The sequence below is a fragment of the Mercurialis annua genome, linkage group LG6, assembly GCF_937616625.2.
Source record: "Mercurialis annua linkage group LG6, ddMerAnnu1.2, whole genome shotgun sequence".
Taxonomy (NCBI): domain Eukaryota; kingdom Viridiplantae; phylum Streptophyta; class Magnoliopsida; order Malpighiales; family Euphorbiaceae; genus Mercurialis; species Mercurialis annua.
Window position 1 is genome coordinate 7,948,923 of NC_065575.1, and position 15,354 is coordinate 7,964,276.

Genomic DNA, 15,354 nt, shown 5'->3' on the forward strand with positions numbered 1-15,354 from the left:
TACAACCAAGTTCCAATCAGCAAAGAGGACATCTCCAAAACGGCTTTTAGATGTCCCGGGCCGATCGGGGCGTACGAGTGGGTCGTGATGCCCTTTGGCTTGAAAAACGCAGGGGCAACATATCAGAGGGCGATGAACAAGATGTTCAGAGGCCTTGAATGCCTTGAGGTCTACATCGACGACGTCGTAATCAAATCAAACACCGGCGAAAATCATTTGGCCGACCTCCGGAAAGGTTTCGAGCGTATACGACGTAATGGGTTAAAAATGAATCCTCTGAAATGCGCTTTCGGCGTTTCGGCTGGAAACTTCTTGGGTTTCTTGGTTCACCAGCGGGGAGTAGAAATAGATAAGAACAAAGCCAAGGCGATCATCAATGCTGAACCACCCAAAACCAAGAAGCAGCTCCAGAGGCTCATCGGCCAAATCAATTTTTTAAGAAGATTCATAGCAAACACAGCAGGCCGACTTCGCAGCTGGAGTGTTTTGCTGAGGGGAAGAGAGACCGATGAGTGGATATGGACGAACGAGCAACAGAGGGTGTTCGATGATTTGAAAGGATACTTGGCGAAACCTCCGGTAATGACCCCTCCAAAGCCGAATAAGCCGTTGTTGCTATACCTATCGGCTGCACACGAATCCCTAGGATGTATGCTCGCCCAAGAGGACGATGGGGTTGAGAGAGCAGTCTACTACTTAAGCCGAGGATTGACGGACACAGAGATTCGCTATACCGACATAGAAAAAATGTGTCTATGCCTGTACTTCACATGCTGCAAGCTGCGATACTATATGTTGCCGGTCGTAGTGTATGTATTATCCCAGACCGACATCATTAAGTATATCTTATCAAAGCCATACCTGAGGAATCGGATTGGAAAATGGGCGATTGCAATGTCCGAATTCACATTGGTGTACGTTTCTCAAAGAGCAGTAAAAGGACAAGTATTGGCAGACTTCTTGGCCGATCACCCTGGTATTACCCTCAAGGAAGAGACACCTGGTCAAGTAGACATCACGTCCTTCGACATCGCCGTGTGGGAAATGTGGTTCGACGGATCCAGGACAAGCCAGGGGGCAGGCGCGGGAGTACACATCGTCACACCCTTGGGGGCATCCTACCAGCTATCATTCAGACTCCAGTTCGAATGCACCAACAATCAAGCAGAATATGAGGCCCTCATATTCGGTTTTGAGATTTTGGCCGAGCTAGGGGCACGGGCGATCAGCGTGAAAGGAGATTCTTTGCTAGTCATTAAACAAGTGACAGGAGAATTTAAATGCGAGTCCGAGCTATTGGTAAGGTATTGCAACAAGGCGAAACACCTGATCGAAGGATTCCAAGACATGAGAATAGAATACACGGAGAGAGCCGACAACGGCGTTGCAAACGACCTAGCTCAGCACGGTAGCGGTTACAAGGTAAACCGAGAATTCGATGCCATAGAGAGGGAAACACCGAACCTCCACACCGGGGGCATCACGATCGACGAAAGACAGTTCTCAGTTTACCAGCTGGACGTCACCCAAGATTGGAGGGACGAGCTCCTGAAGTGGTTCGAAAAACCAGACGCCACAAATAGGAGGTTGAGGACTTTAGCCCTTAATTACGTGGTCTTAGCCGACGAGTTATATAAGAAGGGCTTTGAAGGGCTACTATTCAGATGCATCGGTCCGAAAGAGGCGATGCTCGCCATGGCCGAAGTACACGAAGGTATAGCAGGCGCCCACCAGGCGGGCCCCAGAATGAGGTGGCTCATCCATAAATACGGCTTTTATTGGCCGAAAATGGAACAAGATTGCATAAGATATGCCAAAGGATGCGAAGCCTGTCAGAAATTCGGCCCAATACAACACGTCCCGGCCGAAGACCTGCACTCCATCATCAAGCCTTGGCCATTTAGAGGATGGGCGGTCGACCTGATAGGGAAAGTATACCCCGGCTCGTCTGACGGTCATACTTTTGTGATTATCGCCACTTGTTACTTCACCAAGTGGGTCGAGGCTAAACCTTTGAAGTCGCCGACACAAGAAGCGGTGATCAAGTTTTTCAAAGAATACATCGTCCACCGACATGGCCTGCCCGAGTCTATAACCACAGATCAAGGGACGATGTTCACGGGGAGCGATATAAGTTGGTGGGCCTCCCAAATGGGGATAAAATTGTTACACTCAACACCGTACTACGCCCAGGCCAACGGACAGGCCGAAGCCACGAACAAAGCTATCAAGCTCATAGTTCAAAAGATGATTGAAGAAAACCCAAGGCAATGGCATGTGCTCCTGTCAGAAGCTGTTTGGGCGAATAGAACCAGCCAGAAGTCGGCTACCGGAACTTCACCCTTCAGACTGGTTTACGGCTACGATGCGATGTTGCCAATGGAGCTAACTGTCACGTCAACTCGCCGCAGATACCAAAGCGAGTTGTCCAAAGAAGAGTACTTTGACAAAATGGTGATAGATTCTCTGGACCTTGACGAAGAACGTTTAACGGCGTTAGATCACCTAGAAGCTCAGAAAAGAAGGGTCGAGAGAGCTTACAACAAACGGGTAAAACGAAAAGCTTTTTTCGTGGGCGATATAGTGTGGAAAGCAGTCTTGCCTATCGGCCACAAAGACACTCGGCTTGGCAAATGGAGCCCGAACTGGGAAGGACCCTTTGTCGTGGTCAACAAGTTAACAGGCGGTGCTTACTTGTTGGCAGATATTGATGGGGAAGAACACGACAGGGCGATCAACGGTCAGTTCCTAAAAAAATACGTTCCTAGCTGTTGGGAGGGCGTAGACCGTCGGTTATTTGGAGCCGACGAAGAGTAGTGCTGTTTGTAAACTTGCAAGCATCTTGGAATGTTACAATTATTGTTAATCGCCGATTATTTGATCATACCACTTAGGAATTCGGCGTGTTCGCACTGATTGAGTTTTTTCAACGGGTTCTCCGTTTTTCTCAACATGTAATTATTTTTAAATATAAACATTATTTCGAATCGGACTAACTATAGGCCGATAATGAAAATAATCAAACAAGATGCGAATATAAGATTAAACTTTCGGCTCTGTGGCCGAATAAACTTTAAAATTGCAGCAAAAGCAAGATACGGCCCCCAGGCCGATTAAAATGCAAACAGAAAGTGAAACTTTCGGCTACCTGGCCGATTAAAATACAAAACCGAAACATTGTCAAGTTGTAACAAGATACGGCCACAAGGCCGATCAAAAAGTATTAAGATTCAAAACTATTACAGAAATAAAACGATGTAAATTGTTCTGAACTTATAAAACTTCAAAAATGGCTGAATATGTCGCCCAGCTCGCTGCGAAGGGTGTTGAATTGGGTACGAGCTTCAGCTACCTTAGGCTTCAGGTTGGCAAGGCCCTGCTTCAGCTCACTTCGATTCTTCTTTACACCAACACCTTCAAGAAGGTCCTTGTCCATCAACACTTCGAGCTCGGCGATGGCTTTTTCCTCGTTTTCCAGCTCCAGCTTTAAGGCGGCGACTTTGGCCTTCAAATCCTTGGCGTTATCGCGGCGAGATTTAAGGGTTGAGACAGCCGATTTCACGTTCACCTTCAACCCTTCCAGCTTTTCCTTGGCAGCGTTCTCCTGGGCGATCAACTCATCATAGTTGGATTGTATAGTGGTCGATTCAGCATAGATCGCCCGGAAAGCTGGGAGCGACGCAGAGAGCTTGACCATTGCACCTCGAGCTTTCTCACTGAGAACTTCTGGAGGAGCATCGGCCAAAGCAGTTGCCGACTTCTGAAGCCGCTCGAGATCCTTGGGCGATTTGAAAAGAGTAGTTCCTTGGGACTTCAGTTCTGCAATGACGTCCAGATGATCGCCCCAGTTCTCGGTGGAACTGCTGGTCACTTCGCGCATCTCACTTTCTGGGAGGGGCGAATCGTCTTCGTCACTATCAGAATCCAGGAACGCCGCCGCCTTAGCTGCCACATCGTCCTGATCAGCGGGTGTGTCATCAGGGATCTGCCAAGTTTTGCCACAATAAAATATCAGCTGCGGATTTACTATCATAAAGACAAATAATCGATAAGGGCTACCTTAGTCTTTTGGGCATCAAGGTGCGCTGGTAAATTGGCCAGAGACGAACTCAGCGGCGATAGCAGCGTCGGCCGCGGTGAGAAAGCCAGCATCTGAGATACTGTAGGGGTTGTCTCAGAAGGGGTGGCGTCTGAAGGGGCCTTTTGGGATAAAGACCGTTGAATTGAACGACCTTCATCTCCGGTTTGATCATCGGCCGTCTCTGTGTCGCCCCTGGAAGAAGAGTGGGCGCTGGGTTGAGACGGGGCTTCCTTAGGAACAGGGTCAAACATACGTGACCCCGTTGTGTCTTTCTTCGTCCTCTTTGCCTTCGGCTCTTTCTTGGATGGCTTTTTCGCCGGGCGTTTTTGTCTCGCCTTCTTCGCTTCAACTTCCCCTTCGCCATCAGTGTCAAAGACGTCCCCTTTGTTCCATCGAGGCACGCCAACTGAAAGAAAACAAAATTAGAACGCGAATAATGGCCGAAACCGGTAGGGGAATTCGAATAAAAAGGCCTGTTTACCTGGTATTCTATCATAACCAGTTCGGACAAGTTCATTTATCGCCTCAGCATCAGATGGGCATCTGATGCCGGTATATGTTACACCTTCACTTGTTATTTCGGGTTTTCGTTTTTTTACCCTTTTCTTTGGAAGTTTTATGGGGTTGGGTGTAGACATGTTAACTTTAGGTACTGGTGGACTCTTATATTTAAATTTTGGGCGAATATGGGCAAGGTAAAAATCGTAGGGATATTTGACTTCATAATGTTCTTTCCAGACCTTTTTCATTTTTTCGTCATATTTCTGCCTAGTCATTCGCCTATGGCGCTGCATCCTAAGGTTCATACCAGGGCGATCTAGGGGGTCGTATTTAAATTTGTAAAAGCGTTCGAATTTAGCTATTTCATAGAGATGAAAGAGATTACCTTCGAATTGGGGGCGTTTTGGTGCCTGCAAAAGAAACAGATCGGCATGAGTAGGGTTTCGAGATAAAGGAGGTAATTGAAAATTATGAAGACTTAGTATTTCTTTGGGCGAGAGGTCGAAGAAAGACTCGATAACTGAAGCCCACCAGCTTTCATATTCTAAGGTACAGGAAGGGGAAATAGAAGGGCGAGAAATTTCAGAAATTTGGGGAAGATAAGCACGATTAAGGCGAAGAATAAACTGAAGGTCAGGGTAATCTTCGATTGATGGTTTATAGGTCCCGCGGTTGTTGACGGAGATCAACAAAGGACAGGGAATTCCTTGGCAATAGCCGAATTGGCGGGCGACATAGTTGGGGCAATAGGCTTCAATGCTGCTACGGTTATATTCCAAACCGGCGATAAGGTTTCGTGACTTTAGAGAACTGCCCCAGTATTGTCCCCCTAGTTTCACCCATGGATCGGCTTTGGCTTCATCTGTATTTTCACAATCCCAGGCGACGAAGAACCATGAAGGGAGATACTTCAAGTTGAGGAGTGGGCAGAACAACGCCGAAGCCCTGACAGAGTTGGTAAAAACTTCCAACACATCCAACACGTGAGGCAGGCGAGTACCAGCGGCGATTAATTGGTAGCCGCAAAGTTCGGCTTTGATCTGAGGGCCGACTTCGAAGAGCTCAGGGAAGTATAAGGCCAGCCACAACTGCAACACCCACAGGGGCCCACTTGGGCATTGAAAGGTTCTCTTTTCGCCGTGAGGGGCGATTTCATTCAGGCTTCGGTACAGATGGGCAAGCATGAACTCCCCAATGTTGCATTTTCGCCCTTCAGCAAGAGCAGCGGCCAGGGTAAAGCAGTCTGTGGTCACTCTGAAGGAGGAGGTACAGAGGACGAACTTGGCTATGAAGAAGGCGAGGAAGGCAATGTGTTCCTTCACCTCGGGCTTGTAATGTTCTTCGCCCATGAACAGTTTGATGAAGGGGCCGTAGCTTCGTTGAGCCTTTGTCAGTTTGAATGGGGGCAGTTCAGCGTCAAGATTGGGCGATATACGCTCGCCGATGATTGGAACGTTGAGAATGGCCGCCATGTCCAACAAAGTGACCGTCATCATGCCGAACTTGAAACAAAAGCAATGAACGGCGGTTGACCAGAAGAGAGAAGCGCCCATAATGTAGTGCTTCGCTATCGGCCTGCTTGCCTTGCAGAGGTTGATCATGTCGTAAAGACCTATGTCCTTCCATAGTTGGCCGAAGTGGGGTTTTAGTCTGGTGACCCATTCTTGGTATCCCTTGTGTTCGGTCGGCCAGTTTCGGAACATGGTGTTTACCCAGATAGATGATTGATGAGGGAGTGAAAAGCGAGGTGGTACTTCTTCATGGAACGGGGTAGCAATGTCGCACAGATGGCTGGGCGAGACAAGAATTGGACCGACGCATTCTTGATTGTCACTAGTTTTTATTATTATCTGAAAGTCGGTATTCGGAGCTGCAGTACGGATCTCAGTAATCTTATCGGTCACTTGGGAGGCGATGGTATCGTTGGGGGCAGCCATGATAACTGTAAATAAAGACTTCTCAGTTGGGCGAATGATTAAAAGAGGCGAATCAGAGATGAAAGAAGCTAGGGCGAAAACTTACCAGAGGAGACTTGGTGAATTGCTCGAGGTTGCTGAGGAGAGAGAAAGCTTGATAAAGGCAGAGAGAATAGGTGAGTGAAAAAATGAGATGGTATTTTTGTTAAATGACAAAATCAGAGGAAGCCGAAAGGTCGTGGGGCCAAAATGTGGCATCGTGGAGAACAGCTGGAGACGACGTGGCTTAAAGGGGGTACCGAAAGGTCAATAGATGCGCACCCCTTTAAGTTTTTTCGAATGACTTGGGCCTCAGTAGTGGGCTTGGAAGCGCTGAGAAGGGAGAACAAGCCCAAAAGATAAACATTTCAGACTTGTTGGGGGCATTGTTTACACCGGCCCAAATAATTACCGGACCGAGCTTCATGTGGGCTTATCAGGGATTAAGGCCCAACGGAAAGCCTTTTTATTATTGCTTTTTCTATTTTATTAGGAGTTTGTAGCTCGATAGGAGTAATTTGCTTTCAGAGTTTTAGTCCTAGTTAAATTAGGAGTCTTAGTTATGAGGAGCTATAAATAGCTCAGAGCTTTATTATTTTTGTATCAACAAATCAATCAATCAAAAACCAAGCCCAGTGCTTTTTATCCCGCAATCTCCGGATTGTTTTAATTTAGGAGTAGTTTTCGGTATTAATCTCGCCTGAGTCCGTGACTCCCAGATTATTATCTTTTAGATCACGTGGTTAAGTGTCTTTAACCAAACAAGCCCTGTGAATATCTGCATAGGTTCGTTAAAGTATCAAACCTCAAACCGATCCCGATTATAAATTCAAAGATTCGAGTCCGGAATATTTCCAGGCGAACAGGTACAAATGGTGTTTTTACAAGGTCAGGGTATAAACGAAGAAAAAGTGCAAGGTGGGGGTTTTTTAAGGAATTAAGCCTATAAAAAAAGGGCCATGTTTTTGTGAAAATAACAAAACGAAGGCATTTTTTTATAAACAGGCTAATACAAATAAGTATTTTTATGAGAAATTCTAGTATTATTTACGATAGATATTGCCCGATATCTGCAGCCACTATCCTAATTAATACAGACCGAACCAGATAAAAATCAATTATAGCGACAAAATTTTCGGGGAATTTTGAAAGCGGGACGATGCTCGGAAAGTGAACCCAAAATGTTTAGTTAAGTAGGAATGAGTTTTTATCCGGCGAATTATGAACACAAAATACTTGACCAAGAAGTATTTTGGCAATATAAACAAAGTAAGAATCTTTTTTTTTTACTTTTCCAAAATCAGTTAGTTAGTGTTTCTTAAATAGTAAAACTCGAGTGCAATATAAAATCAAGTTAAAGGAAATAAATAAAATCCGTATTCAACACCGACTCAACAACTTAATTACAGTATTATTGTAAAGTCCTTATTCTATTAGGATTCTCAATTTTAACACCAATTACTTAGTACCTATAAATACCACATAGTAACACTCTTCAGCTCCATTACTTCTTCCTTTATCTCTCACTTTCAGAACTGTTTCATATTAACGTTTGATTATGATTTTGGATATGAACATGTTCTTCACTGATTGTTGCTTAACAATTAACACAGCAAATTCTTTTCGTTATTCGGAACAAACTAACAACATACTCCACCACTATACCTCGACTTTTTCGACCGGTAATTATTACAGTAACACTCTTAAAAAAGAAGATTTTGATGATTTAGCTGATTCTACGGCCCCCGCGGCCGCTCCCACGACAAGTGGAGTTGTCGGTATGGAAGCTGATGATATCACCGAACTCGCCCCAGCTCCCGCGAGTGGAGTTGTCGGTATGGAACCTGATGATATTGTTGATTCAGCCTCCGAATCCGCCCCAGCTCCCGCGAATGAAGCTGTCGGTATGGAACCTGATAATATTGTTGGTATGGAACCTGATGATATTGTTGATTCAGCCTCCGAATCCGCCCCAGCTCCCGCGAATGGAGTTGTCGGTATGGAACCTGATGATATTGTTGATTCACCCTCCGAATCCGCCCCAGCTCCCCCGAGTGGAGTTGTCGGTATGGAACCTGATGATATTGTTGAGTCAGCCTCCGAATCCGCCCCAGCTCCCACGAGTGGAGTTCTCGGTATCGAAGATGATATCGTTGATTCTTCCGCGGCTGCTGCTCCGACAAGTGAAGTGGTTGGTGTTGGTTTTGAATTACAGGACTGGCCGAGGGAATTCAAGAAAAAGAGATCATATTCCGGAGCAGTGTATTTTGAAATTTATCAAAAAATTGAGGAAGCGCTGATTTTACAGATGGATAATCTGAGATTAATGCGTAACGTTAATTCAGATATGGATGCATGTAGGAACACTATTTTAACCATTGAAAAGCTTTCGGGAGTGCGGGAAATTCTCAAAGGTTGCGGAGATGGTAAAACTACGAAAGCCGAACTTAAACTCAAATTATCAAGTTTGGATATTGGTGACATGGATAAATTTTTACAAGAGGTTCTTGATGATATAAGAAGTCGTCAAGAAACATTGGCATTACCGGAGAGGGAGAGTGTTGATAATTGCTCCGATACGGAATCGGATCGGGGAATTAGTGTTGCTAATAGGAAAAGGAAATATTGTTACGGGGACGAGATAAACAAGCCGGTAGTGATGCAGACGACGAAGAAGAACAAGGTCGTCAAGCTAACGGAAGTGACGGGATTGGTTGAGCCGAAGAGGAATGTTTACCAATGTAAGGAATGCAAGCAGGAGTTCGATAATTTTCGAGCACTTGGCGGGCATATGGCTTCACATAATAGAAAGATGAAGAGCGATGATGATCTTATGAAGAGTACTTATGAATGTCTAATATGCCATCACGTTTTCAATGATTTTCGAGCTCTCGGTGGGCATATAGCTTCACATAACAGAAAGGAGAGAGCTGAGAAAGCTGCTTTAGGAGGAGACAGCAGCTCGTTAAGTATCGTAGCAGGATCATCGGTTGATAATTTAATAGAAAAGAGTTACGAGTGTAATATTTGCTACAAGAAATTTTCTACCGGGCAGGCACTTGGAGGTCATAAAACCTATCATAGGAAAATTGCTGACAGTTTGAATCAAGCTCAGGCAAATCCTGAAGATCAACTCAGATTGGATCAAGTTCCGGCAAATCCTGAAGGTCAAGTCAGATTGAATAAAGTTCAGGCAAATCCTGAAACTCAAGCTAAATCAAGTTGTACAAAAATAACTCTTTTCGGAGTTGATTTGAATGCCTCCCCATCTGTTGAAAGATAGATGCTAAATTATTTTAGATAGTTTAAGACTAGACTTTAAATCTTTTTTTTAACTGCGGCAGTTGGTTTAGCAGTTGTGAGTAGTTTGTATGATCTTCCATAGTTCAAGAATTTTGACATGTATAAACAATATTAACTTATTCGAATTATATATTAAATTCTTGGTTTTTATGTAATTGAGCTTCAATTTCTTTGGTTTAAGCTTAAGTAGCAATATGGAATTATAAAACCCAAAAACAGTATTTGAAAGCACATTTAAAATAAAGAACTAAATTCAAGCAAGTGGGCAATACAAACACCATTTCAACAGTTGAAGAACCACCTGCATTTAATTTGGTGGATCATATGTACATGAAGAAATTAATATTAAAAGCATCCGAACAGTGATCAAAAGCCACAATCAACTTGCTATTCCAGAAAATGTTTGTTTTTCATTGTTGCTGATATTCCGGGTTAAATGCAAGAGCCTCCCGGTAAATCAGCTCTTTCATTTGTTCTTCACTCAAAGCGTGCTGCTCAAAGTCAAAGTTGAAGGGGGTCGTACAGATTGGCTCGTCGCTTATGTCATGAAGTGATGTCAAATAGGGATGAGCAAGCGCGCCCTCGACTGCAGAACCATAAAATTAAGCAATTTCAAATTAGCAGCTTGATCATGCAGAAAAAAATGCAGGGCAAAATACTTGCAATGATGAAACCTAGAAAAAATCTACACAATTACTGGCATCAACAAACTAATTATGCAGACTGGACTTGCCAGATAATTGAGATCTTCAAAATTAGTCGAAGTGAGTTTAAACAAGGTAATTCACAGAACCTATGAAGAATTTGTCATTGTAGGAAAATCTCCACGTAAGGTCAAAGCGTGTGCCATCTAATTAACAAGCAATGACTAGAACATCAAGGAATACGAAATTACCAGTTATCCTCAGTCGGGGGTCAAACGTTAACATCTTTTCAACCAGATCAATAGCTGAAGGGTGGACAGTTGGGAACTTCTCGGTGAAAGATTGGCGACGATAAAGAGGAAGTTGACGAATGTATCTCTTTGCATTCTCATTAAGAAATCCCAATTCCGCCTCTGATGGAGTGCCAATTAGCTGCAAACAGTTTGCAATAAGTATCAAGAAAAAACAAATATTATCAAATTGCAAAAACTTGTTTCCATGATATGAGCCATGGATACAGTAAATTAATTCACATTCCTGTTGGCAATATGTAATACAATACCTCCATAAGCAAACGAAGCTGATGCACATGATCTCTGCCAGGAAATAGAGGCTTCCGATCCATCAACTCCATGAAAATGCAACCTACTGACCATACATCAATAGCTGCAGTGTAATCTGAAGAGTTTAACAGCAGCTCTGGTGCGCGATACCATCTAGTGACAACATATTCTGTCATGAAATCAGTTTCTGAGGTAACACGAGCCAAACCAAAATCACATATCTTGAGATCACAATTTGCATTCAGGAGAAGATTGCTTGGTTTTAAATCCCTATGCAGAACATTTGCAGAATGTATATATTTCAATCCTCGGAGAATTTGATACAAAAAATACTGCACAAAACATAATATAATTAGATTGCACCTGTAGTTCTTCAACATACAATAATGAAAGATAAATGCGAGTAAAAGACAGAATCAAAGAATACATAGAGATATTAACGAGGAAATACAAAGCCATACTTACTGTAAATAAATTAAGAAAATGCTCTAAAACCCCCCTTATTTTATATTTAGAAGATCACGATCATTAAGGATGATGAAAATATATTGGTTATTAATAAAATTCAATTTTTTAGTTCTTCTACATTTGTTCTGGATATTTGAAATAAATGAACATGAATCCAAATGGCAAGCGTGAAACTATTAACTAATGAACATAGTGATCGATATGCATGCATGATTTCTCAGCAGAATAAAGCAGAAGAAACGCATTATCTCATTATTACTCCTTTCCTCACGCGCAAGGAAAATTGCTCTGGCCCTCAATCTTCCACCAAAAAGACTTGAATGCTTAAGAAAAGCATTCCAACTATTCTCGGCATCTACTCATAATTTACCAAACATGATCTCTCAAGGGAGAAGAGGAAATCTTCATGAGAAAAAAAATGCTTTCATGCTAAAGGATGAGTAATAAATGGTCCCTGATTCTAGAAATTACCTCAATATGTGTCAACAGCATATAAATAAGGAGAAACTAATAGGGAGTCAACTAATTCATTTCTGACTTGCAAGGACTATATAGTATAAACTAGATACAACAGAATCTTAGTATCTTGTCCATGGCAGGTAATAAAGTAAAAGAGAAAAGTGCATAATGGCGTTCGGATAAACCTGCCAGTGTCATGAATAGAAATATCACTAAACTACTTAAGAAACATATGAATAGTTTTGCTACCATTTGCATACAATAAGTCCTAGGTCCAAAGCCTATCTTATTCGGCCCCTTCAATACACTACAGGCTCTCCACCATATTTCCCTCTCTCTATATTCCAAAACCCTTGTTGAGATTCCAAATATTACAATGAAATTTCTGAAAGGTGAAGCTACAATTATAGCTGCTATACCTATCCAAACTCTAGTAATTAATCAGATTAAATAACATTTACATGCACTATATATCATCACCACTTCAACAATTGATACAGTACAGAAAAAGAAGAAAGGGTACCATGGAGAACTAAAGGTCAAAGTAACTGATTAACACATGCAAGGGAAGTCTAATCATTCATAAGTTCAGTGCTCAAGAGAACCATATTGAATGAAGCCATAACACAGTGCCAATCCCAAATAAATAGTGCAAAACATCAATTTCACAATTTTTCTTTCAATTTGACTCTAGTTTTCTTATATACTAGAGGAATTGCCTCTTCACCTCCTAAATGAATTGCTTGTTCAATACTAGCTAGTATGGTATATAATATCTGTTGTACAACAGCTAAAGCCTATACAACCAGACACAGCTAAAAGGAACATGTGATCTAAAAGCTAACGCGCTAAACAAACAAATAAATACCAACCTGGCAATGCTCTTCTGATAATGCTTGATTTGAACGAATGATCTGATGCAGATCAGTATCCATTAACTCATAAGCTATGTAAACATCATTGAACGATTCCCTCAGGGGTGGAGGGATTATGTCCCTGATAGCAACAACCTGCAAGACAAATACCAGTGATTGTAATGAAAATAAAGTCCAATGGAGACATGATATAAGATTGTTTCTCCTAAAGAAAATTCATTGAACAAAAACGATAGCAATTGGCAAAGGTGAAATTCATACACAAGGAAAGGCATAAAGATCATATGGTATTTCAATACGAATAATAAAGAACTGCCACATAACATTTTTATTTTACAACATGAAAAATAACTGATATCATTGCATCCCATTATTTAACTTTACATCTATAAGCATCAATTAATCAAAGAATTTATCGCCAACTTTCATCTGAATCCAAACTTCAATATTTCACCAATTTTGGCATTGGTGTGTTTTACTTTAAATATTTAATTCCAAATATACAACTTTCCACAACCATCCTTTAGCTAATGGCGTCAACAGAGAAAAGAAACCACTTATTTTACATGTTTTTAAATTCTAGCACCTGCTTCCTCAAGTAAAACTTCAACTCCAGAAACAGTGTATTAAACTTAGGATCAACATCATAGTGTAGTGATGTTAAGAGTTAAAAAAGGAGGGAATTGTAGAAATAGAACAATATTTCTTGTAAAATAAAGTCCTAACAAGTTTTTTAAAAGTTCAACTTGAATTTGAAATAAACTTAAGATGTCTCTGAACCGATCCTCTCTTAGCCAAAGAGAGAATATAATCTAAAAAGTAGTCATGAAGTAGATGTTTCGCAAAACATCATATGCTTAAGCCAAGTGCATGCCAATAGAAGTAACAAAAAGGATCTACAAGTGATGACAACCAACATCGTCCTAAAGTGGATCCAATCCACATTCAAAATACTAGAAGACAAATTTCAACCAATATCTATGACTATCATCTAGTCTCAAGCTAGTACTAAAGTTTTGACCGTCCAATTCTACACACTTCCATCCATCTATGTAATGATTATTAGTAAACGCTACTTGAGAAGTAAGGGGTCCACTATATGACAAGAGGGAATTAGGCATTTTGATACAAGACATATTAGGAAATATCAGGTCCCTCTAAAAAGTATATTTGACCCATATTTTTGTGAAAATGCTAATAGAACACTCTTCTAAAAGCAGATGACAATAAGCTAAATTAAAACCACTTAGATTAAAATGGCAATAATATAATAAATGGCAAGGCTAAAAAAGAAGAGCTGAAATTCCAACGCCAACAAAATGATCAATGTCCTCACTTTTCTGGCTCTAACCAAGTATAAATAATTGAATAATCTCGTGATTTGCTAATGCAAAGACAACGATATAACTAGAACCGCATCAAATTCATGTTAAGAGCTTGGTTAGCTACTTTTCCATAATTAGAGTGACAATAATAACACTTATACCATAATCTGTTAACTGTTCATTAAATTGATGTAAAATCCAACACAACAATTCTAAAACAGAAAACTAATTCTCTCATAATAAAAAACAGACATCATTTTTAATTTCATTTATTTCTCGAATCCTTCATAAAAATCAAAATAAAACATAAAAAAATGCACTCACTGACGTTTTCATGATCCATATGACGAAGCAACTTGATCTCACGAAGAGTCCGTTTAGCATCAATTTTATTATCAAAAGCATTCGCAATTTTCTTTATTGCTACATTTTCTCCCGTTTCTGAATTTAACGCCGAGCTACAAATTACAACAAATCACACATAAATCAAAAATTCATTGAATTAACAAAAAATAATAGAAAATGAAAAGCTTACCAAACGATGCCGTACGCGCCTTTTCCGATTGGCATAATCGGAGGTTTATATTTAGCGGTGACTTCAAATATGTTACCGAAGATATTGTATTGAATGAATCTTCCACCGTGGCTGAGCGTGGCCGGAATACTCTCCATACCTGTGGGAGGAGGAGGAGGCTGATTGTGGTGGTGTTGTGCGACGGAGGAAGCGGCGGAAGCATCCTCCATATCGGTGTCAGGTGGCGGAGCTGCAGCATCCATTGGTGAGTAGGTGAAATCTGTAAATTTTGGGGTGGTTAATTGTAAGTGATGTTTTTTTGTGGTCAACAGATCTGTAGATTTGGTTTTAACAGAGAGACAATTATGTTTTTGTTTTTATTTAATTGATTTTTTCTGTTTATTGCTTTGCTATGAATGTGGAGAAAGTGACAATTATCCACGTGAGAGTCACTCACATTAATTAGTTAAGCTTTTAGAGAAAAATTTGGACAAAATCAAAAAGTACATTTGAATTCCTCTATTATTTATTTTTTTCGAATGAGTCATATTATTTTTATTTGTTAAAATTAATTTTTAATACTTCTATTTTTATTGACATTGGATCCTCCGTCACGGAAATAAAAATAATTATTTATCTTTTTTAAATCAAATGCTTACACAAATA

General features: G+C 41.2%; 2 protein-coding genes across 2 annotated transcripts; one reads left to right on the plus strand and one right to left on the minus strand.

The window, feature by feature from the left end:
- The first annotated feature begins 8,063 nt into the window (after nt 1–8,063).
- Nucleotides 8,064–9,929, plus strand: LOC126653455 (uncharacterized). Its single transcript, XM_050347353.2, has one exon. The coding sequence runs from the start codon at nt 8,096–8,098 to the stop codon at nt 9,818–9,820; it is 1,725 nt and encodes a 574-aa protein (XP_050203310.1). The 5' UTR covers nt 8,064–8,095; the 3' UTR covers nt 9,821–9,929.
- A 132-nt stretch (nt 9,930–10,061) lies between these two features.
- LOC126688032 (mitogen-activated protein kinase homolog MMK1) lies at nt 10,062–15,062 on the minus strand. Its single transcript, XM_050382593.2, has 6 exons — nt 14,710–15,062; nt 14,503–14,632; nt 12,847–12,984; nt 11,047–11,379; nt 10,736–10,916; nt 10,062–10,426 (listed from the first exon to the last, which is right to left on the minus strand). The coding sequence occupies exons 1-6, from the start codon at nt 14,949–14,951 to the stop codon at nt 10,251–10,253; spliced, it is 1,200 nt and encodes a 399-aa protein (XP_050238550.1). The 5' UTR covers nt 14,952–15,062; the 3' UTR covers nt 10,062–10,250.
- Nucleotides 15,063–15,354: the final 292 nt, after the last annotated feature.